The 22,655-nt window shown below is 45.9% G+C and overlaps 4 protein-coding genes across 11 annotated transcripts; 2 read left to right on the top strand and 2 right to left on the bottom strand.

Moving 5' to 3' along the window:
* Positions 1 to 5,446: 5,446 nt before the first annotated feature.
* Positions 5,447 to 6,190, top strand: LOC131882677 (uncharacterized). Of its 3 annotated transcripts, none has more exons than XM_059229904.1 (4): positions 5,447 to 5,559; positions 5,627 to 5,730; positions 5,812 to 5,912; positions 5,989 to 6,190. In XM_059229904.1, the coding sequence occupies exons 1-4, from the start codon at positions 5,519 to 5,521 to the stop codon at positions 6,163 to 6,165; spliced, it is 423 nt and encodes a 140-aa protein (XP_059085887.1). In that variant the 5' UTR covers positions 5,447 to 5,518; the 3' UTR covers positions 6,166 to 6,190. The 3 variants fall into 3 exon arrangements, with proteins under 3 accessions (XP_059085887.1, XP_059085888.1, XP_059085886.1); XM_059229905.1 differs by having other exon boundaries at positions 5,978 to 6,190; XM_059229903.1 differs by having other exon boundaries at positions 5,803 to 5,912.
* LOC131882674 (uncharacterized) lies at positions 5,447 to 7,851 on the bottom strand. Of its 3 annotated transcripts, none has more exons than XR_009373518.1 (4): positions 7,719 to 7,851; positions 6,815 to 7,603; positions 5,967 to 6,628; positions 5,447 to 5,711 (listed from the first exon to the last, which is right to left on the bottom strand). XR_009373518.1 is itself a non-coding variant. In XM_059229901.1 (2 exons), the coding sequence occupies exons 1-2, from the start codon at positions 7,023 to 7,025 to the stop codon at positions 6,219 to 6,221; spliced, it is 621 nt and encodes a 206-aa protein (XP_059085884.1). In that variant the 5' UTR covers positions 7,026 to 7,646; the 3' UTR covers positions 5,913 to 6,218. The 3 variants fall into 3 exon arrangements, 1 of the variants encoding a protein (XP_059085884.1); XR_009373519.1 differs by having other exon boundaries at positions 6,815 to 7,599; positions 7,719 to 7,795; XM_059229901.1 differs by lacking the exons at positions 5,447 to 5,711; positions 7,719 to 7,851 and having other exon boundaries at positions 5,913 to 6,628; positions 6,815 to 7,646.
* Positions 7,852 to 7,990: 139 nt separating this feature from the next.
* LOC131882672 (solute carrier family 25 member 36-like) lies at positions 7,991 to 12,988 on the top strand. Of its 4 annotated transcripts, none has more exons than XM_059229896.1 (7): positions 7,991 to 8,151; positions 8,853 to 9,169; positions 9,265 to 9,948; positions 10,152 to 10,339; positions 10,642 to 10,766; positions 10,863 to 11,085; positions 11,899 to 12,988. In XM_059229896.1, the coding sequence occupies exons 2-7, from the start codon at positions 9,132 to 9,134 to the stop codon at positions 12,144 to 12,146; spliced, it is 1,506 nt and encodes a 501-aa protein (XP_059085879.1). In that variant the 5' UTR covers positions 7,991 to 8,151; positions 8,853 to 9,131; the 3' UTR covers positions 12,147 to 12,988. The 4 variants fall into 4 exon arrangements, with proteins under 4 accessions (XP_059085879.1, XP_059085882.1, XP_059085881.1 ...); XM_059229899.1 differs by having other exon boundaries at positions 7,993 to 8,151; positions 8,944 to 9,169; XM_059229898.1 differs by lacking the exon at positions 7,991 to 8,151 and adding an exon at positions 8,314 to 8,458.
* Positions 12,989 to 19,227: 6,239 nt separating this feature from the next.
* Positions 19,228 to 20,937, bottom strand: LOC131882673 (protein max-like). The gene is made up of 2 exons (XM_059229900.1): positions 20,638 to 20,937; positions 19,228 to 20,106 (listed from the first exon to the last, which is right to left on the bottom strand). Exons 1-2 carry the CDS (start codon positions 20,694 to 20,696, stop codon positions 19,455 to 19,457), a joined length of 711 nt encoding a protein of 236 aa, XP_059085883.1. The 5' UTR covers positions 20,697 to 20,937; the 3' UTR covers positions 19,228 to 19,454.
* Positions 20,938 to 22,655: the final 1,718 nt, after the last annotated feature.

Below are 22,655 nucleotides of genomic sequence, written 5' to 3'. Positions count from 1 at the left end.
ATGAGAAGGTGGTTAGAGCAATATATTTTTATTTAATAAACTAGAATTTGATATCACAGTGAGTCTGACTAGAATTTTTGTTTAGTGCGCAAGAGAAAAGTGAGGCTGGGAAGAGCTGACAGAGCACAATTAGGTCAAGAGCGTTAGATGAAATGATGATATTCTTGGCTCCTAAACCCAATTGTTTCAACAGGTAAATCGAAGCCGAAGATGGAAGAACTCGGCCCCTACACCTATTCCCAATCCATGATTATGTCGGACCCCGAATTCCCCGACCCAGACATCCTACGCTTCACGGTTCAGCGGAATTTTACTTTCGAGCCCAACGAGTCCGTTGGATTGGACGATGCGGAGACTGTGATAGTGCCCGAGTACCAAATCGGCAAGAACGTGTTCAAGGAGAATCCTAAATTCGTATGACTTTGCTCAAGATCGCACCCCATTCCTCAAATTGACCGTCAAGGAGTTCATGTGGGGTTACAAGAGCATTCTCCTCAGTTTACAACGAACCGAGAGTCCGGAATGTAGCATTGCCAACGAAGAGTAAGTGGATGATGATGATGATGATGACAAGTCCAATTTGGTCTGATCTCTGATCCAATGGCCTTTGGTGATAATGCTTTTCATGCTTTGATCTCCTAGGTCCTCGTTCGATGGGTGGGACAACTTTGGGGATCTAGATGACGCTTGGGGCGATTAATAGGGCCGAAAGTGGGGTCCAGTCAGAAAATACTCTCAATCAAATCACGCCCACTGAGGCGGCCCAACTTGATCGACTGTGATATCAGAAAAGACAATATGGACTCATTTGGCTTCATGAGCATCCGAAACGCGACCAAGCGTGACCTACGGGAAATCAATACGGGTAGAAATGCCATTCAAGATTGTCACGAGTGAAAGACCTGTACCGAAACAAAAACAAAACAAAAGAACCCTCGCTTTTCGTCTAGGTGTGTCCAATCTGACTTTGAAGGGGTCGGATGATCCTCGTGGACGATCAAACCAGGTCCAGTATTGGGCTCCGACGAATGCAACACAATCCGAAATGCTCATGACCCGTCGGCAGTGCCGATGAAGCATTCAAAAGTCCACCCTCTTGAATGTCTTCGTGGGGAGCTTTGTCGAAAATTGAACTTTCAGTACCACGAAGACGCGTTTTATGACGGGGTCAAGACCTATCGATATTTGCCTCTATCGAACACGTTCGACAATCCGAAGAAAGCCCGGAAATGAGTGCTACTGTTTGTCCTCACCGTGTGACCGGAAGTCGGGTCTGTTTGATATTGAATCCTGCAACCGGGCTCCCCAGTCCTCATCTCCTGGCCCCATTTCCTCTTTGGGGTACCCTGATCTCAGACTCGGCGTCGACGGAATGGATCCGGATCCGACGCTCATCAATTCAGAATAGACTTGGAACCGGTATGAGGAGGGAGGGGGAAACAGATCACCTCAGAGTACGTAGGTGATAGAGAGAGATAAAAATGTCCCTCCTTTTTCAGAAATATGACTCGCCCTGTCCAGCCATGGCCCAATTTCAGTTCAACGTCAAGATAGTGAGGAACAACGGCTTTGGGTACTTTGACAAATATCAACGCGGAGGAAGTCGTTCTACCTTTTTGTTACATCAAAGAAGGACTACCTGAACCTTCAGAGTAGGAACCCTTGAGTTGGTGCGGGATTCAATAATCTAACTATGATCGGGTCCTTCTCATAGGAAATGATGGCTCAAATTCACCTCATCTTGGTCTGCCGGCCAAAGGGGCCAGAATCGTTTCATTGGGGGTGATGATTTTCGGGCTCATTCCTGATGGCGCCAGAGTTGATGATTTGGATTTTCAACTGTGTTGATAGGCACTAGTCAGCGCCCTCCTCCGCCGGTCAAGACAAGAACGTATCCGCAGACTCTCCCACTCCAGTCCGACTCACCACCTGGCCCTAAGGATTGCTCATCCCCCACACCTAACCCCCCGCCCCCCCCCCGCCCTCATACCAAACCAATTTCCGGGTGTCTTCCCTAGCAATGCAACTCTCAATCAACCGAAATCGACGAGTGCCTGGACGAGAAAGCCAATTAATTACCAAACGCCTTTTTTTGTACCTCTCTGTTATATCTAGAAGCTTACAAACATATGTATATTTTGATACTCATCGCCAATCGTGTTTCTGTGTCAGCCAGATATCAAAGTCCAATATAAAATAGCTTGTCTGATCAAGGACATTGAAACCAGTTCATGAAGGAGTCTGTTGTCATTTCGAATCCGTCCAACATGAGCGTTTACGCCTGTTGCTCTCATTTTTGCGGCCTGGCTCTGCTCAGCCCAGGGAGACGAGGACCAGGTGAGTTATAGTGCGGAGACTGGTAACAAACACCCAATCTTCTCAAATCAATTACCGTTTTCCAAGTCTTGGACCAACCGAGTGGCGTCGTGGGAACCGGATATTCCAGCCGTCGAGCCTCCAAGGTTATGCTTGATCTGGCCAAGAGCCTTACCTGTCTCTCACCACTCAATGGAAGACCAGGCACGAAGGATTGAAGACATTCAACTGAGCAACGTGTAAGCCAGACGTGCAGCTATTCTTTTGGAGCTTTGGAACCGAACTAAGAACTGTCCATTGATCCTCAGGGACATCCGGGAAACGATGAAAACCCTCCAAGGTGACGGGAATCAATGTTCCAGCCACATTCAGAGCTCCGAGTCAAAGTTTGCCACACTGGCGCATAGGTGTGTTCAAATGTAGCCCGGGTTATTTCCCGATGTTAATCCCTATCCTGTTCCCAGGGTGTTCCAACTTGAGGAGAGGGCGAGTCTGGACGAAGTGCTCTATGTGTTCAACACTATGGTGTGCAACGCCTCGATTGCCGTTCTGCGAAGCGAAATTCAAGCCATGAAGTGGAAGGACCAAAGTCAAAGTACGAAAGACGTCATCGTGTCGGAAGATGATCCCATGGACGTGATGGATACCATCCTCGAGAGACTAATGCCATCTGGGCGAAAGTCAAGCAAAGTAACGAACTTAGAGGCTCAGTTGCAGCACATCAAGTCCGAAATGTCTCGCATGAGAGAGGGTGAGTTCGTTGCATGCATGCACTTAAGGTCAGCAGTTATGGTGTGTCTTTTAGACGTCCTTTATGTTGCCGAACGACGCTTATGGAAATATTCGAATCGTGATAAAGTACACTAGAAGCAATATTAAAAAGACATGTCTGGGTCATCCTACGGAGCAGCGGCGTTTGTTTACGTGTTGTTCACGTATTCGTGACCAAAATGTTTTGAGCATCAAGAAGAGTTCCTTATGGCATGAGTTTTAGTCAACTGACAATGCTGGACTTAATTGTCTGAGAATGAAAGAACTCAAGGTGCTTTTCCACCATTCACAGCTGCATCATATTTCCTTCGAGGCGATTTCTTTTTGCCACAGTGGGGTGGAAGTGCGAAATGCCTACAAAAGCAGGGGTGTTGTTGCAAAAATGAATCTTCTTCTCAGGTCTTTTTTCTGTTCCCGATTCCTGACCAGCAACAATACCACCTGCCCTCCAATACTCATTTGGTATGATTGTATAGGGCTTGTCAAGTGAACGCGTTCATGAACAACTGACGTTATTCCATGAAGTAAAATCGAGGACAACATGCCCGGCCTAACCGCACAGTGCATGACATTTATTTCATTTCGCATGCTTGTCTAAGCAAATAGCATTGCGGTATTGAGCCAATTCGACAGTGAGTTCACCGTATCATACCAAACAGGTTCGTTTTATTGGGTTTTGTAACACAGCTCGCTCAAAATCACTCAATACTTGAAAATTCAATGGGCGGATGGTGGGAATTGACTGTGATGTTTGTCTGAGCCCAAAATCAGGGTACCGGACTACATTTTTCCTTGAATTTCAATCTTCACTTGACATGCCCTATGCATTCCTCTGCTCCACGAGTAGCCCAAGTGAGTCTAAAGTGCCAGTCAGAGATGCCGAAGATAAGCCTTGGAACGCATGAAATGCAAAGGCTGTGTTCCAAATTTCTAGAAATGTAGACTGTCAACGTGGTTTCCGCCAAATCGATCTTGCTCTTGGCCAGTGCAACTCTGAGCCTTCTTTCGAAAGATAGTAATAAATATGATACTTACATCACTACAATCTAAAGGAAATCCCTTTTTTTCTTCATTTCCTTGTAAAATGGCTCGTTTCAAAGCAATGTTATCAAAAGCTTATGTACACTAGGTGACCGAGACGAGGCCGAAAATTCGCATTCTATGTGTTGATTACCGGAAAACATAATCACTAGTGGAGTCAGTACTTGAATCCAAGAGCATTCGAGTCCTTTACTCGATTTTTTGACGAATTGGCCACACTCGTAAAAAAAAAAACAATATTGATTTTTGCTTTAAATTTCGCAAGACGAGTCTTTTTGCTTACCTGAATCCAGTTTAAGACTCGAGTCCTCTGTCGGACTCGAGCCCCGACTCGACGAGTCCGATTTTTGCCGGACTCGCCCCAACACTAATAACCACTTTTCGTGAGTACTCCAAGCATGATTTTAGGCCCAAATTTGGCTCAGTTAATATTTTCGACAAGATCTTGTGTTCTTGCGGATCTCTCATTTTGAGTGAAGTAAACGGTTCAAGAGATACGAAATGTTCATTTCCGTTCGCTGTCAACGTATCTAGCAGTTGGGTCTGGTAAAGTTGGTGTGTTAATAGATTGTTCCTCTTGTTTGGAACTCGCAAATGCCTCTTGAAACTCTTGGTAATGAATGCTCGGGTTCATTGTCACTATGACAGAGTCAACGGATCGCTTTACCTATTGATGTGTTCCAAGTTGAATTGCTGTTTCATCATAATGGGTGGAAGGCTCAATAAGAGAGAGGAGAGGTGATTGTATATCCATCCGACCCTGATTTCAGTTTGTGCACAGAGACTCCTCACATGCTCCGTGAAAGAGAGTGGTTCAGTTGGATGTAATGGATTCATTTCGAGTATTAGATGATATTTTCATTATGTTTTTGTAACTAATGACTAAATTGCTAAAAACATTAATACTTAGAACTTGTGTTGCATTTCCCATGTAAATCAATACTTCTGATCGAGAAATTCTCGCATGCTTCACCGCAGGGAGACTCACGTATGATTCTCATTATTGCCACTTTTGGTCCACTATATATATGTCTTATATTTGCATCATTGTTTTACATGACATGTTTGTACATGACAAATTAGAACAATATGATGAATCGCATTCGTCCTTTGATGATCCTTCCAATACCTCAGAATAAGTTTCCCTCCTAGATTTTGTCGAAGCTCTTTCTAACCTAAACAAGAGGTTGTCCGATCCAATCGATACCCCTCAGGATGACGCAAGCCTTGTTCCGGATATCAATGACAAACAACATCCAACAGAGGAAATTTTGCAGAGACAAGAAGCTTTGGAAACCCGGATGTACGGTACAGCAGTGTTCCGGATATCAATGACAAACAACATCCAACAGAGGAAATTTTGCAGAGACAAGAAGCTTTGGAAACCAGGATGAATGCCTTGGAAAATTTGATCTTCAACCAGGCCCTTGAGTAAATGGGGCTCAAGCTATTTCCTAAATCCACTTAGTTCCTGTAATTGGTCCAACTTGTATTTCAGGGTGACGGAAGAAGCACCTCAAAAAGGGGCAACCTCTGAGGAAAACGACGAGCCGGCAGAGTTGGCGGAGCGGGCGGAAAGGGGACTGAAAGATTATGATGAGGGTATGCGTTATGTACATCATTAATTGAGGTCGGCACTTCAAATGAATCATGCCATATGTATGTAAATAATAGTCATTGCAGAGGTCCCGGTACCGACTGAAGAGAACAAGTTTCAACATCTGGACTTGAGCGGCTTGTCCCAAAAGCTTTTAAACTTGGGCGACCGAATGAAAAGCTTGAAAGTTTGTTGCATTGTTTATCTAAGAAAAGAACAAGAAAAAAAAGAGCATCATTACTTGAACTTCAGTAACATTCTAGGATTCCATTGGAGTCATGAATCTGCCACAGGGTGAGGCCACTCCTCTTCGTCCCTCTCCTTCTCCTCGTTGTCGGGCTCAGGATTCAGCACGCGATATGCCGGGATTAGATGACTGGTGCCGCGACAACTGCTCCACAGGCAATTGTCCTAATAATTTGTGTGTTTGTGATCACTAATACAATTGTACACCTTGAGCAAGAATTGCGCCAATGAATGACCCCATCTTGAATTAGACTTGCGCCATGGCTTGCTCATATGTGGGAGGCGGACCCAGATGGAGATCCGTGCTCTCCTTGTAACTAGGAGGAGGTAGGTTGACATGGGTCATGATGTGATTTGGAATGGAGTGACAGGCAGGGTCGCTTGGGTTGGGATGATCATCCCTGGAGCGATGCCAGCTGATAATGGATTGGCAGCAAAGACGGGCCAGCAGGATTGGGATCCCAATGCAAGCGAGAGCAAAGGCCACCCATACGAATGTGAAGTAGAAGCGTTCTCGGCTAGAAGATGGAAGACTCTGGGGAGGATCATGGGTGGCCTTGGGCCTCGGTTTGGGTTCCAGGACCTCCTCGCACTTGAGGATCTCGAGCGCTGTCGGATGGGCTAAGAACTGGTTTTGCACCAAGCCACGCTCGTCATCTGCATTTTTAAAAAGAAAAGACGTGGTATTGAATGTCACAATTAACCCATCGGCAAGAAATCAGTTCTCATCAAATCAGAAGTAGTTTCGGCGTGCCACGTGGTGCCAGACCGATCATTGGCATATTGTTATGATACGACTGAATGACTGAATGAATGAAGGTGTTGTTGACACGTTGGACTAACCATTATTAACTTGGATACCATGGTAACGTCTGCCTGCCCAGGTCCAGCATTCCATTGAGCAGTTACAGAATTGGAATCCCGCTACGCCTCTGGTCTTGATCACATTCACATTGATATGGAGCGAGCCAGCGGCGGCGGCGGCGGCCTCCACACCCCGAATACCAATCAAATCATACAGTGTCAAGACCAGGCAAAAGTATTCTTCGTACATAGTGCATCCTACTGGAGATCCGGTTGGGTTGTTTTGACATGCGAGTGGACGTCGTGGATCCACTGGTCCACAAAGGCTCTCTTGTCGTGGAACAACAATCAGGGTCGCCACCAAAGTCAAACATGTCTACATCAGTCTTGAACGACTTGGAACTTGGAACCCCTATTTCGATTTCGGTTTTTTTACACATTTTGGAAATGTGTTTGTATTGTGTGTTTTAAATGATTTCCAAACGACCAACTCTGGAAATATTGTCCCCTGATTCTCAAGCTTGAGCACGGCGCAAACTGGTTTCGTAACAAACAAATGCCTTTGAACCAAGGTAGATTGATTACCAAATGCCGCCTCACGCCATTTTACATGTTTCATCCCGCCGCGTCTCGATGCCCTCACCGACTCGACCATCCTAGCCCATCCAGGTGCTCAAAGATGGGTTAAAAAAAACGTAAAAAACGTTTGCCCTGGCAGCCTACGCATCGGGTCAAGATCCAAAGTTCGACACGAGTCATATCCATCATTGGGATCAGATGCCACATCTTCTTGTACCAACGTGCTAAGAGAAGAGACAACGCCTCTACCTGGAACGAAAACGGGTCGATATCGAGCATTAGAATGGAACCTGTATGTATGTATGTATGTGATCACAATCCTGATTCATCTACGACGCATGTGTCTCGAAAAGATGTGTCTTACCAGGGTGACCAATCCATCCCAGGCAACTCAGACTCAGGGCGCTCTGGACTTTCATTTTCGCAACTCATCCCCAACGCTCATGCTCATTTTCACAGCTTTCACGTTCGAGACCCATTCACGGTGCTATATTCAATGAACACGGTCGTGATCCGCTGATTTTGCCCAGATATCATCCGAGTCAGCTGGATTCGGATCGCATTGGTCACGCTGAGCTTGGCTGGACATGGGTTGTGTTGTGAGAATTTGGAGCATTGAGCGAGCGTAGTAGAGGTGCCAGAAACCAGAGTGCCTAGACGACGGACGGACTCGCGGGAGGTGGAACTTCAAGCCCGGATTATCGACCTGAATGGGCGTGGGATTGAGCCCCGAGCATTGAGACTTTGCGCAACTAATTCCGGTGTATCCGATTTGGGGCGGCATGCGACGAATCAAGGTATCAAAGACGGATTAGAGCCGGATTTTCCGAGCGAGGCCAGAGTAATGGATGGAGTAATGGATGAGACATGGATGGATGGCAGGCAGTCAGCTGATCCCGTTCAAAACCGGATTATTATTCCCCATAGGCCGTTCGTAGTTGATCAGCCCATGTGTGTTGGACTGCTCGGACTGCTGTCTCAGCCACTGTATCATCACCACTCACTGTCCCACTGTCATGTCTGCCCCTGTCTGTTCAGCTCTCTCCATCATTCCATAGGTGGTTCATGAGAGCTTGAACCATCCTTCCCCAGGGCCCCATTTTGGTAACCCTCTCTAGTATTATGTACGCCTTCCTTTCATCGTCCATTTCGTCGTTCATGTATTCCCCCCCCGCTTCATTTGTTGTTGTTATTGTGGTTGTTGTACTTGAAGGTGATTTTCTGGGTGGGAGCCAAAAAGGCCATTGAAACTTGGCCAAGTACGTCATCACGATTGTTGGCTACATGGCCAGAGAGAGAGATACATTGAGACCCGGCGAAACCAGGCACGCCACGAATGGTCTGGTGGGACCGGACTTGGCCTGCCTCACATGATCAGGAGCATCAGGAGTAGTGTAGCAGTAATCCGAGTTGAACTCACTTAAACGTGAATGGAACGAAAACAAACATGCCTTGATAGCGTGACTGACCCGTGTGTGTGTGTGTATTTCCCTTAAAGGCGTGTGTGTAAAACAAAATCCCAAGAGCGAGCGACACAAACCGAGCGAGAGCGATCCACGGCCTCCATCCAATCCAACCTTGTTTCGTAGTTTGGCCACCGTTGAAGTGACAATCACCCATACCAAAACCACCACACAAGTCTCGCGCATTTTGGGTCTTAGCCGATAAATTGCCAGCCCGGCATCCCGTCATCCCGTCATCCCGGCATCCCAATTGAGGCCCAGTTCGAGTCACACCTCCTCGGAGGAGGATCGAGCACCCCTCCCCTCCCTCCGGCATGAACCGAGAGGAGTTCTTCCATTTCGTGGCTGGCGGGTAAAGATCATCATCATCATCAACCTTGAAGGCGGTGAAGCGCCCGAGTCCCCGCCTAGCTAATCCCTCACTGTGTTTGTGTGCCCTCTTTGCAGGACGGGCGGCACGGTCAGTGCCTTTGTGACGTGTCCCTTGGAGGTGGTCAAGACGCGGCTCCAGTCTTCCAATTCCGGCTTTCAGCGGCCGGAAAGCGGCTCCACGAGAAGCGCCGGCCCTGTCACTGCGTCCACCACGGGTCCTAGCCATGGGGGAGTGTCCCCAGCCGCGCCCACCGCTGCCCAGGGCTCAAGGCACCACCACTACCGCCCGCATCCACCAACCCATCACAGCCACTCCATTTCCACCACCACCACCACCACCCCAGGGGGTGGGGCCCACAGTAAACTGATCATGCCGGATTTTGCCGCTCCCAGCCGCTCAGTCACCACTGTACCTTCTTCCACTACGTTCAATGTCAGATACACGGGCTCCTCTTCCAGTAGTAAAAGCAGTAATATCAGTCACCTAAGCGGCAACCCGCGCATTAACGACAACAGCAGTAATAGTAGTAGTAGTAGTGGTGGTGGTGGTGGCAGTGTTAGTAGAAGTAGTACTAGTGGTGCGAGGAGTGGACCTAGTAGTAGCAGCCGTGGCCAGATCCTCCGCCAGTGTCGGGCTCCACCGGGTTGGTTCCAGACTTGGGCTGTGAATTACTTCTCGACCACCGCTCATGTCAATCAGTGTGTGGGGGTGCCGCCCAACCGTGTCCAGCCCACCATGGGCGTGTTCCAGTGCCTCAGGTAGGATTCCGTTTTGTCACGAGTCTCCGTTTGGTGGGCCCGGTGCCTTCATTCATGCATGAAATCAGCTTTGGAAAATGTGTGTGTGTGCTTTTCAAGGCGGAAAGGAACCGGTTCCTTTACGGTAAACCGCAGGCGTCATGAGGTCAACCCATGTTGTTTCCCGGTCGGTCGGTCGTACTCTCATGATCCTGTTCTTGTAGGTACATCAAACGAACCGAGGGCTGGACAGGCCTCTATAGAGGCTTGGGCCCCAATCTGGTGGGCGTGATCCCCGCCCGATCCATCTACTTTTACTCGTACAATCGAGCCAAGCGAACCGTCAATGGGTCCATGCCCAAAGGCTATCGAGACACTCCCTTCGTGCATCTCATTTCCGCCGGAGTTGGAGGTGAGTAGGGGCTAATCATGAATTTTGAGCTTTAAATTTTGTGCCGTGTTTGTCGCACTCTGCGTCCGTCAAATCAGATCGACTGACGTAAACCTGACGAAGAAAGTGCTTTCTTTCTTCGCCGTTCGTTGGACGAAAAACACGCACTTGAATGGGTGAGAGACGTCACACTCGACCCTGGAACAGACAAGTTCAAGGTCGACATTGGACATGCCTTAGGCCTCGTAAAATGAGTACAAACAAGGTGATTGAATTTAAAAGGAAAACAACCAACATCATTTTTCCCGTTCATTTGCGGCCAGGATTCTGCTCAGCCACGGCCACTAATCCGCTCTGGTTGGTCAAGACCCGATTGCAATTGGATCGCTCTTGTGGCAACAACTCCCTCACCTTCACCCGATGTACCATTAACATCTACAACACCCTGGTAAGCTCGACCTCCTGGACCTCTTGGTTGACCCACAACCACCCGTGCACGCCAAAGGCACGATGCCATCATTTCCTGTCCTCTTCTTGTTCTCAGGGGTTCTTTGGGTTTTGGAAGGGTGTGACGGCCTCGTATTGGGGCATCAGCGAGACCATGATCAATTTTGTGATTTATGAATACCTGAAGAAGATGTGGGCCGAGTACCAAGAGAGTCACCCCGAGCTAGCCAACCATTGGTTCTACTCCAGTTGGTTCATCCCTTGCATGGTGTGTGCCAGTGTCTCCAAATGCTGCGCGTCCTGCCTCACTTATCCACATGGTAATTGGAATATTCAGCCACTTGATTCAGTTGGCCCACATTCCTGTTCTAAAACTTGCTCCATGAGCATGTCTCCTCCAAGCCATTTTTGGGCTGAAAAGTAATGTTTGACCTGACCCACTTAAAAGGGTACTCTTTGAAATCAGGATTCTTCAGGCATACAGTACTTAATATGAACAGCGAGTGAGTTCAAATTGACCAGTGGAGAGTATTTTCCCCACCCATACAATCCGTCTTCACTCGTGGCATCGAGTTTTCAAGTTTGAAAACTTCTGTTTCATGAGTTGTAGTTTGAGTGTCTTGTTCTATACCTCTTTTCTGGAAACCAGCTCTTTGTTCATAAGCATTTACTCTCCGTGGGATCGTGACCTCAAAAAGTACTCAAAATTTCTCTTGACCCATGTAATAGCGAGGAAGAGACGGGTGGGGATTGAAGGAGCATTCTGATGCATAATCAAGCATCCAAAAGCAAAATTGTTTTTTGCCATGTGTGTTGTCGCAAAGAAACGTCAAATAGATCTTCGAGGAGGTCGAGAAACGTTTTGCTCAACGTCACCAAATACAAGTCAGCAGAGTGAGTCTGTCCGGGTTATTCATTATAATCCGACCAAGAAATGTAGTATCCTCTGAAGTCATTTTCTTGACTTAATTTTTTTTTTTTACTATTATTTCACATTGTATTTTTTCATTATATTATTTATTTATTGATGAATTTTGGTGCAACCATTATCTCAACTATTTGCTGTTTGTTTTTCTCCGCTAATGATCAATGAGTTTGTCAATCCTTGAAAAAGAGAAATGTTGCCGTTGCAGAAGTGGCCCGGACGCGTTTGCGCGAAGACGGTCACAAGTACCGTTCGTTTTGGCAGACATTGCGGACCGTGTTCCACGAAGAAGGCCGTCGGGGTCTCTACCGAGGGTTGGTGACCCAAATGGTGCGACAAATCCCGAACACTGCCGTCCTCATGGGCACCTACGAGCTCACGGTGGACCTCTTGGGGCGATATTTCTCCACAAAGTCAGAGGACAATCCTCAGCATGAAAAGACATCCGCGGGTTAAACGAGCTCTCATTTTGATCATTGAGTGTAGTGCCAGACAGGATGTGTGTGCTTGCATGTTGTGTCCTCCCAAAGGAATGACGAAGCGAAACAGAGTGAAAGAACAAGTGAGTGAATAAGTGGAAACGACAAAAGCAAACACGACGACCACGATTACCACGATTACGACGATGACGACCTACGGAATCAATTCAAGTGCCTTTATGTGATGAGTAGCTCAAAATTACCCCGATCTTCAAAATATATCCAACTGTGTTTATTTGCGACCGTGGTGGGCTGCGGCCAAGAATCAGATTGACTACGATATTATGAATATTACTACTATTATTATTATCATCACTAATGTTATTATCATTATACTTACTATTCGTGCTATGATTATGAAATACCTTGAGAAGGAGAAGAAATGCGAATTCACCAACGACGACGATGGTGATGATGATGTTGTTGATGCTGATAAACCGAAAAACATAGCCTCCATTAATCAATGCAACTCGTCTATGAGGGAAAAGCGCTGACAGAGCCTCTCACGAAAACAAAAAAAAAGCATTTTCTCCCCAATCTGACCATTGTGTGAATCTGTAATCCCTTAGCGTAGCCCGTAACGAACGTCTATCTAATTTGAATTCGAGTTTTGTGACCACGTACCACCACCACCACCACTACTACTACTACTTCTACTACTACTACTATTCCCAATGTCGTCGATGTGAACATGCAAACATGCAACAACGTCTACAAGAGAAACAAACTCATCTTGAATCAGAAGAGTCGGACAGCGAAATCCTAGTTTTGTTACTTGTTTCTAAAAGCAGAGTTGAAATAAACCCTGATGCAACGATATACATAGATTATAGATTTATTTCAGGAACACTTTGATCATGATTGGGTAGTGTCGACATTTAATCTTTGAATTAGCATCTTGATATATCAAAAGTTTCACAAGGATGTAATTTCTCAGGTTCTGGGTAAGCAAAAGCTTGTTTTCACCAGGACCTGGGCAAATTACAGAAGACATGACATAGATAGTCAATAATGTTACAGAGGCCAAGCTGCAACAGAATTATAACGTGAGTTGGAAGAAATACAAAATGAAATTGAAAGGCTTGTAGGAAATCATCATATCGGTTCAAATTTATAAGAAAAAAAAGACTAAGAAAAAGATACAGAAAGAAGAACATGAAAAACAGCAAAGCAAAAATTTTCACTATTAATTTGTTATGTTTACTAGAAAATGCGAACCGACTTCAGGAATGGGAGGAAAATTAATCAGTTTAGAATTGTATTTGGTGCATGGAGTGTTTTGTCATATGAGATTGAGCGGCTGATAATCGTAATAAAAAAAAGAAATAAAAAGCATTTTTTAGGATTTTTGTTGGCATACATAGCAATTCTTGAGTTTGCAAGGAGCAATAGAGTACTTCTGTAAGAGATAATTTCTAATTGTTCATATGGATTGAAGTGCGTTCTCAATGATGCATAGTTAAGTGGCCAGGATTATCTCGACTGTGAACTGAACTTTTTGACTCCGAATGACAATTGAGATTTAAGAAAAGCATGCAATGGTAGCACCTTGAGCGATCGGCAAGTTAAGTCATCTATCGTCACAGCGAGGGAAGGGATACCTGGATACCTAATTCAGTGAATATGATGGTCTCCAAAGTGTAACGATGTAGCCGAACAATGGTAGCCGAGCGGCCTAATGTACCCGTCAGGGGCAAAGCATAATTTCCTAAATGGCGTGGGCTCGAATTCCACCTTCGGAAGCATAATTGTATATTGTATAGTCCACTCAAAAGCACAATGTGTACGATAGAGTATAGGCTGAAAGGAGGAGAAAAAATCACAATTGTTTAAAACAAAAAACTAGCTACTGCTAAGCGCTTTGGTCACAAATGAGAAGGAAAAAGGAAGGATATACCGGGTGCGTCATAAAGAACATCGACTTTGGGACCAAAGAGTTTGCAATGATCATATCTCTGTCAATAATGAACCGATTTAGTCGAAATTTCATTTGCGAGCTCTTGTGATATTAGTCAACTTAAGCTATTATTCAGCCCTGCTCTTGGCGTTCATGTATGCCTTCAGATAATGAAGGTACGCGGAGCAATTGTTGAGGCTGAATAGGGAGTTGAAGCCCCTATAGGTGTGTGGGTGAGTGTGACCATCAAGCCTTTTTCGAATCAGAATTTTGTTTTGCAGACTTTGGCTGTAGTTCGCGGCCGCATTGAGTAATATAACACTGCCTAATAAAAAGCAATGTTTGACTTTTGATCCTTGATCAACAATGGGTTATGCACGGCCTTTGTCTTATTACGAGTTGTGAGGACCAGGGCCCCGTTTTGTGTGAATAGAAACACTCTGCCTTGGTCCTCTCCCACTTCTAGGTTCCAAGTAACTGTTCTACTTGTCATCAAATCCACGTAATTGACCGCAGAAAGACGGAATTCTTTCTCATACCACACAAGGTTGGAAGAATCCTTTGCTTAGCCTAGGATACCAAATAAAGTCGTTGAGGTGTGAATGCTTGGAAGCAGTCACAGAGACATATTGATCCAGCTTTCCTCCCGCTCTTTTCTGGGGCCTAAAAACGGATTTTCTCGAAATGCTGAGGGTTGTAAACTGGTTCTAAGCTCGATCAAAGGCAATTTTGGGGGGGTCCAAATGAAAAATGATTTTGCCACCATCCAACCCGTTAATTGTGAATAGGATGGATGACCTTAGAGCAGACAATATGAGGGAAGACTTGACATCATGTATGTCACTAAGGGATCCCTCGACCTTAACAATTTGCTTCCTATCATGAATAAAGCTTCTTATCCAATTGACAACCTTGCCTTGGATCCCAATGTCATGAAGAATCTATCTACATACACCAAAAATAAATTCCGGCCTTCATGAATAGTTCTATGACAACGGATTAGAACGGTCTCTGGCAATTTTGTTCGATCCACATTTGTTTCTTTTGGACGCTTGGTACTAGCTTTTGACAAGCTTCACAACTGCTCGCCATATTTTTGATGGAACAATCCACTCCAGGCCAAAATATACAGATTCTGGCCCTTGGCTTGGTCCTTCCAATGCCCATAGGTGAGGGATGCAATCTAGCCAATGTCCCTTGGCCCTCATCTGGAGGAATAAGAATTTTTTTTCCGTTAAGTAAGACCAGCTCATTCCACAGGGATAAACTGTCTCGAACGTTCCAAAACTTCCCCAAGTCCCGAGGAAGATGTCGTTGTCAAGATGTCCGAAAACCCTATGCGAATCTGATCAACTTTTGATAAAGGATATCAATACTTGCTTGAATCTTCAGGTCTTCTACAAGGATGTCTTTTGGCCCTTGACTGGACTCAATAGGTTCATCTCTTGGCTTGGCAATCAAGCGAGTTTTCGGACTCTCCAAACCATCTTGCTCTAGAATATCACTCGACGTCGGTTTGACAACGGGGTTTCTTGACAAAGCGTCTGTAAAAAGCAGTTCTTTGCCAGGCATCCATTTGTAAATGAAATTGTATCTCATTTGCATCCGTTCCTTAATTTCACGTTGTCTGGGAGGTTTGACCTCGTCTAAAGTTTTGGAGTTCATAATTGGGACAAACAGTTTGATGATCATCAATGATAACGACATGATGCAAGCCACGCAGAAAATTGTCTGACTTCTACGTTGCCCAAAATCCAGTCATCATCTCCAGGGTAGTCATTCCATAATTGCCTTCAGATTCACAAGGCCATCACAAAGTTTGTCTTCATCAGTCGCCACTTTCCGTCCATGCCTCTCTGTTTGAGAACATATCCAAAACCTCGTATTCTAGCGGCATCTGCCTCTGGGATTGTCTCCAAATTTGAATCAGAAAGGGCTTTGGTTGGCAAGTGTGAGAGTTAGAGAAGGCCAAAATATGCATTAGCTATTTTATGGCATAAAACAGGTTTATTCGCATATATTCCATATTTCGCGTTTCAGGCATATTTTGGTTTGTTTGCTTAACCCTTAAACTCCTGTGTACTGAACAGTAAAGCCAGCTTTTTAGCTTAAGGGACCTTAGTAAGGGCTCCCATCTTTAGCAAAAGAGGGTACAGAAGCAAAAATCAAAAATGCTTAACCGAGGTCAAAACGTGACCCTGCCTTTGTCAGACTTGAACACAGGGTTGCTTCTAGACTCGTTCTTGATCTTTGATTGCTCGGCAGTACCTGTTTTTGCTCAAGTTGAGAACCCTAACTGAGGTCCTTCAAGCTAAATAGCTGATTTGCAAGAGAAGCATATTGACGAAAATGTCGACTTAGGACCCCTGCCTGGGTTAAGCATATTTTGGCATGCCGATCAATGGCCTCTAACAAATCCCCGTCAAGGCACTCCCCTGTCCTGCCTCGTCCAGACACAAGCCTGGTTTTTACATGCTTCCAGTGTAACACGCCCTTGTCCCGCTTTGGGACCAGCCTGATCCCACAACCAACAAGTAACATGTATGGTATTTGCCAAAATGAGCAAAGTTTTGACAAAGAAGCAAGTGAAGGAGTGATATCAGATTGGGAACATCAGTCACTTTGGTGGCAATGGCTTATACAGCTTATACACCATTCAAGCACAGATTGTTTTCATGATTGAGCCTCAGGTGAGCCTCTAGGGGCCCTAAGAGAGAGAAACCTACTTGCCGCACGGATTTGTTGGAAATGAAATCAAGTGCTTAAGTACTGTTGATTTAGTCAAAACGGCATGAAAACCACGGAAATAACATGTGAACGTGGATGAAGCGGTTAAAAGTTGTTTAAATTAGGTAGATATTGCGCTTAAGTTGAGTTTTGCAATTCAAATCCTTTCCATCCGACAAATTTGTCAATAGGATCATTGTAGTCCAGATTCTAATGGTCTATGGATTATTCAATGGAATTGTTAAATAAATACTCAAAAATACAAAGGTTACTGTTTCAAATTCCTACTATTTGCCAATCTAGTTGATTTCAAAATGGTTTTTCCAACTGTTATTAATTTTGTGTATATTGTCATTTTTTATTTATCGATTTTTAACTTTTTTTTTCATTTTTAAGCCACATTTTGGGTTTGAATGCATATTTAAGTGCATTTTTGACCAGTTTCCATGCATATTATATGGCATAAAATGGAATCTTTTATGCATATTTTGGCCGTCTCTAGTGACAATGCTGTCTTCATCAGATCAATTGCTTCATGTGCCGTCAGCCACACAAATAAAGCCTTGTTTGATAAGAGCAGTCTTAAGGGAATCGGGAATTTTTTACAACTTCGTGTGAGAAAACCACTTCAATCATTAACCATTCACATGAATGATGACCTCAGGTTGTTCAACGATCCTGGTTTTGGAAATTTCCTGAGTCATTCCACTTTTCATGGATCTAGCTTAATTCCATCCACACCGGAATGATCGTAAACCAAGTTTGATAACGGATGTAATTCGTATGATGAAAGTAAAATGAACTGGGAAGGTAATAAGAGGTCTTGACGGGAAGACGGATAGAAGTAGAATGGGGCATATGACGTGGTAACAGAGAAATGGAGAGCAAAGACATTATCGTAAATATATGTACGGGAGAACACGCAACCTTAGACATACAATCACTCCACACACCCGCTTGGAATCCCATGAAGCTGACCTCCGATTGAGCAAACTTGAACTTTTTTCTTGTTCATTGAAATTCCTTTTGTCGACGTATCATCAATAGATCTCCCACCCTCTGAACATGGATATGGGAAACTCGGAATCAAACGAGAGCAAGTCATCCACTCGGTAACTCCTACTGATGGGATCAAACAAATTTTCACAATCAAGATCGCCAGAAAGCTATGAAAGTCAAAGCAAGGGCCGTTTCTAACGTATCACAGAATATTAGGCTTGACCGAAAAGATGACCCTGGTTTGATCGGAGAAAAATCAGGGTTACTTTTTGTGATTAACTAACGGGTTTTCGATTTTCCGATAGTAATGCCGCATGCCATTGAAAATGTAAATTGGTAGCCCTACTTGCAACCTCCGGTGATTTTTTGTTTGATCCCCATCAGTAGTAACTCCTCATATTGTTCAAGCCTTGGGATGCATTGTCCATCAAAAGCTTGAATAAATTAACCGTAACGTTTAGACCCATTGGCCATCTTGCAAAACGATAATGTCACCAAGGCGTGATGAGCGTCGTTAGATCTCGACTATCGGGGTGTAAAGGGACCTGCCAATACCCCTTTAAAGCATCTAGCTTTGTAAAATATCGGTTACTGTGTCAGATATCGCTCACAATGGTTTGAGAGGCTGGCAACAGACGGATTTATTTAATTTGATGAGATCCACAATCAAGTGAACACCTCCATCGCTTTTTTAAACATCAACCATGGGAGGGTACTAATTCGACGGTTTCCCAGCCATGGGTTCAATAGTAACCTTTTTTTTTTATTATTTACCAATCCATCCAATTTGGTCTTGGTCATATCATGGAGAGGTAAAGGAACAGGTCGAGCTTTGTGAAGCTGGGAATCATCATTGTCCATCAACACAACCGGGAATTCGCGGAAAAGTCTATTTTTGATTACTTCCACATCCTTGTCCTCTGGATTCATTGGGAAGTTCCAAGGCAATTCCCATCGAGTTGGATGTACATTCGCTCCCTTAGAGTCCCTTGTGATTTCGATATTTGTTTCGGGTGCTCTTTTGGAGACACAAGAAGAGATCCAAGCATCTTTCCCAAGAGACAAGCAACTTTTGTTCCTCGCACGGCACTCTCGTCTTTTGTGATCTTTCCACAGAACCGGCAATCCTTGATGAGCTTTAAAATGATTAGTGCCCTGGCTTAACTATATAAGATTTATTCGGGAAGCATTCCGTTCAAGGCCATGCTAGTTTCAGTGATCGAAGAGATTGATTCGGTCACGGACTACTAGAGATTTGGACTGGGAACGGACGCAAAAATTTCACACCGCTCTTTAACCGTTCACTTTGTTCCAAATAAGAAGCACTTGGTACGATCACCAGATCTGATTGAACCTAAGTCCAATTAGAGTCCAAGAAACATGCATAGCGAACTCACGAGATCCATCCCAAGCTATGTAGCAAACACAATAGCCATTGGCGTTTGGAAGGTTTTATTAACATAACTGAGAGAGATAAAGGTCATTTACAACAGGTCAACCGACCGGGACTGGGAATTTCCTTTTGCTTCCTGCCCTCCGTGTGTTATCCGGCGACACGGATAGCGCTAAGGGTGAGTGAGAGGACTGCTTGGGGGAGGGGGGAGGCAGGGCTGTGGATAAGGTGGCTTCGGGCTTGTACTGGGATGATGGGTGGCGACGACCTCACGGCCTCATGCGTTTCAACACGGGCTCGCCATTACTGCTGGCCACGTGGTGTCCCGCCGGAGCAATGAGCAGGGACTGACCCGGCTGAATGGACCGGATCCCACCCCCTTGGGTGGCGGTGGTGACCACGGTGGCTCTTTGAACTTGCTGCGGAATGCCCTGGGCGGCGGGAGCCGAGGACCGATGATAGATCGTGCCCGAGCCGTCGGACGTGTCCGATCCGGAACCGCCCTCATAATTGGACGAGGTGGCGGGCGCGGCCGTGGCGGCCACGGCGGCCGCCGCAGACGACAGCTCCTCCATGGAGGTGGCCACTTCCGGCGGGATCTCAAAGTTGAGCCCGGCGGCTTCGAGCACATCGGCCGGTGAGGAGTAGATACCCGAGGTTTTGGCGCTTTCAAGGGCCCGGATCTGCTCCTCCATGTGGGTGTTGATCTTCTTGAGGCTGTCGATCTCTTGCTGATGGACCGAGTTCTTCTCGCGCATGAACGAGATGTATTCCGAGGCCTTTTTGAGGATCTGGGCCCGCGAGGACTTGTCGCCGTGCATGGTGGGGATGGCGTCGCGGAGACCGCAAAAGCTTTCCTTGATGTGGTCGCGACGTTTCCGCTCCAAGGCATTGTGATGGGCCCGTTTGTCCACGAATGGCCTGGAACGATGAGACGACATTGAATGGAGGCCCCTTGCTACGGGCATCAACCCACGGATAACACCCCGCTGCCCCGCCCAGACTTCGGGGCCGGGAAAACATGAGCCCTCCGCCCCCCTCTATGCTCTAGACTTTAGGCCTGGTTCTCATCGACCTTTCCCATTGAGAACTGATCTGGCATTGATCGCATCTGGGGTGAGGCTGTCCTAGGTCTCTAGCTAGCCCCCATGTGGGCCTGGGCCCGGTGTAGGACGAACTATCAGGCCTGAATGGCACCCGATCAAGTGCGGCGGGGCCTTGTCTGATCCGCATATATGCTAGCATCTCCAATGGGAGTGATTTAGAGGGCGGGCCGGGTGCTGGATTTCCCGCGCTTTCATGGGCCAAAGTGTGTTACATGTGGGTGGTCTCTTTTGATAAGGGGGTGGGTTCCTAATCCCTGACCATCTCTCGCAATGAGAGCGCTCATTCTCACGACACATGACTGAATCAAGAAACCATCAAGGCCTAAATGGAAGACTCCCAAGTTACCCTTTGCTCAGTCCCTCCTCATCGGAATCCACGTCGATATCCACATTATCGTCACTCATGGTGACTCAGGGGGGGGAGGCGAGGGGGGGTCTATGCCCGGGGAATGGGGGATTGAGCGGGGGGGTCCCGGACTCAAACCCAGCAGGGTCCACACGGCCAATCACTCAGTCCGGCGTGCGTGGAGAAGCCAGCCCAGACAGGCAGGCCGCACGGGGAGATCTGGCTCGGGATGGGAGGCGTCTCTCCCAATCAGTCCCTCAGTCACTTGCAATCTCGGAATCTCTCGTCTGAAGGAGAAGGTAAATCGCGTAATTCGCCAGAGAGGACGGACCCTAGTCAGGTTTGCCGTTTGGGCCGCTTTAGGGCCAGCTGAGACCCAGTCAGGGCCCCAATCAAGCGGACTGCAATGGGTCCGACAGGTGAGGCGGATTAAAAAACAAATCACAGGCTTTCTGGCCCCGGGGTTATGCCCTGAAACCATATAAAAGTGTCATGCCCGCTGGATCGCATCGATAATGGCCGGTCCAGCCGATAGCACGCCCATGCAACCTGCGTTAAATACTCATTACAGTCCATTGCCACCACTATTCAGGTCCAGCACTAGCCAATCTTGAGTTTTTTTACTAAAGTTTTTCCGCCTATTTAGTGACACTAGAATTCTTTCCAGACTCCCTGTATGTAGTATGGGCAGGCGAGGACCCAATGCGGAGAAAAATCGGCATCGCTGATAAGATCAACACTCGGATGACAAAGAAACGGAGTGCTTTCAGGGTCGTAAGTATTCAATAACCAGAGCCAACTATCACTTCCACCGATTGAAGGGTAATTGTCATTATTTACGTTTGAGCAGTCAGATAAAAAATAACAATAATCGAAATCAATAAATTTTATTAACAACTGGGCATTTAGTTTGTCCTCAAGGATAAATGAATGGATTTTCGAATCATACGATTCCCAAGGCTGACTGGCTCAGGATCAGGGTTGCGTGAATCAATGGTACAATGTTGAGTCTGACAGACAAAAGTTCCGTCCATTTTATGGACCAGCGCTCTGTTCCCCAAAACAGGATATAGTCGAACTTCGCTTGAACGATACATTTCAGTATAACGATATTTTTTGTAGCTTACCAAATACCGTATTTATTTCATAGCAAGTCTCGATTTATCGATAAATTTCGATTTAACGACATGTTCTCCGTTGCCGAAGTTTGACTGTACTTGGATCAAATTGGCCTCCCGTGTTTTGTGGATTCTGCTAGAGAGCCAGGTGTGGTCAATGCCAGATGATCACAAAGTACACACCGTGTTATGGCCCCAAGTTCAAGATCTAATAATCCAGTTTGAGGTTGACAACATCACAAAGGATGTTCTGACTTGTGGCTGCTGAGGACCTGGAAGAGCGCCATGGGATTGGTGTACACGAATGAGTACAACGAAGGCAAGAAGGGGGCAGGCCTACATCATCTTACATCATCCTCTTCAAGATGTTCGTGTCGTCTTCCTTCTCTGGTCAGACTCGAAGCGAAGAACTTGCCCTTGAACATTTTATTTCGCCTTTGTTCAAGCAGGAATTGGGATTTGGGAGGAGCACGCGCCGTGCCCACTGTCATCTGCTCTGTTGCGTTATGCGTTGCATTGAAATCCTCGCCAAGGGATAACACGAACACGGTGGATGATAGGTTAAGATAAAATAATAAGTTAGCAAGTGAATTCATAGGTTTAGTTGATTGTGCCAAAAATAGGGCACTTGTTCATCTTGAAGATCAACGGATCCTTCGACTTCAATGAATGATGGTGGTAGTACATGTGCCCATCTGGCGAAGGGGTCAACAGACGAGCATGTATTTTGCGTTCCCCACTATTTCACCCAATGACAAGTGAAATACCACCACTCGTATGTTATTTTATGTACACTCTGAATACTTTATCAAAGGTTTTGCCTTTATTCAATCAAGAGCATACCCTGTCAACATTGGCATCGTTTTACATACTTGCAATGTTTTGTAATTCAGCATTTCC

The sequence above is a fragment of the Tigriopus californicus genome, chromosome 6 (assembly GCF_007210705.1).
Source record: "Tigriopus californicus strain San Diego chromosome 6, Tcal_SD_v2.1, whole genome shotgun sequence".
NCBI lineage: Eukaryota > Metazoa > Arthropoda > Copepoda > Harpacticoida > Harpacticidae > Tigriopus > Tigriopus californicus.
Note: the sequence above shows the minus strand (reverse complement) of the source record. Positions and strands in the feature narration are given on the sequence as shown.

Excerpts from the sequence above, each read along its gene's own strand:
- LOC131882677 (XM_059229903.1), top strand. The coding sequence starts at position 5,519 with ATGAATGCCTTGGAAAATTTGATCTTCAACCAGGCCCTTGA. Across the intron at positions 5,560-5,626 it reads ATCTTCAACCAGGCCCTTGA|GGTGACGGAAGAAGCACCTC; the intron begins GTAAATGGGGCT and ends CTTGTATTTCAG. Across the intron at positions 5,731-5,802 it reads ACTGAAAGATTATGATGAGG|TCATTGCAGAGGTCCCGGTA; the intron begins GTATGCGTTATG and ends TGTAAATAATAG.
- LOC131882674 (XM_059229901.1), bottom strand. The coding sequence starts at position 7,025 with ATGTACGAAGAATACTTTTGCCTGGTCTTGACACTGTATGATTTGATT. Across the intron at positions 6,629-6,814 it reads TGGTATCCAAGTTAATAATG|ATGACGAGCGTGGCTTGGTG; the intron begins GTTAGTCCAACG and ends TTAAAAATGCAG.
- LOC131882672 (XM_059229896.1), top strand. The coding sequence starts at position 9,132 with ATGAACCGAGAGGAGTTCTTCCATTTCGTGGCTGGCGG. Across the intron at positions 9,170-9,264 it reads TTCCATTTCGTGGCTGGCGG|GACGGGCGGCACGGTCAGTG; the intron begins GTAAAGATCATC and ends CCCTCTTTGCAG. Across the intron at positions 9,949-10,151 it reads GGCGTGTTCCAGTGCCTCAG|GTACATCAAACGAACCGAGG; the intron begins GTAGGATTCCGT and ends CTGTTCTTGTAG.
- LOC131882673 (XM_059229900.1), bottom strand. The coding sequence starts at position 20,696 with ATGAGTGACGATAATGTGGATATCGACGTGGATTCCGATGAGGAGGGA. Across the intron at positions 20,107-20,637 it reads GAGGAGGGACTGAGCAAAGG|GCCATTCGTGGACAAACGGG; the intron begins GTAACTTGGGAG and ends TCATCGTTCCAG.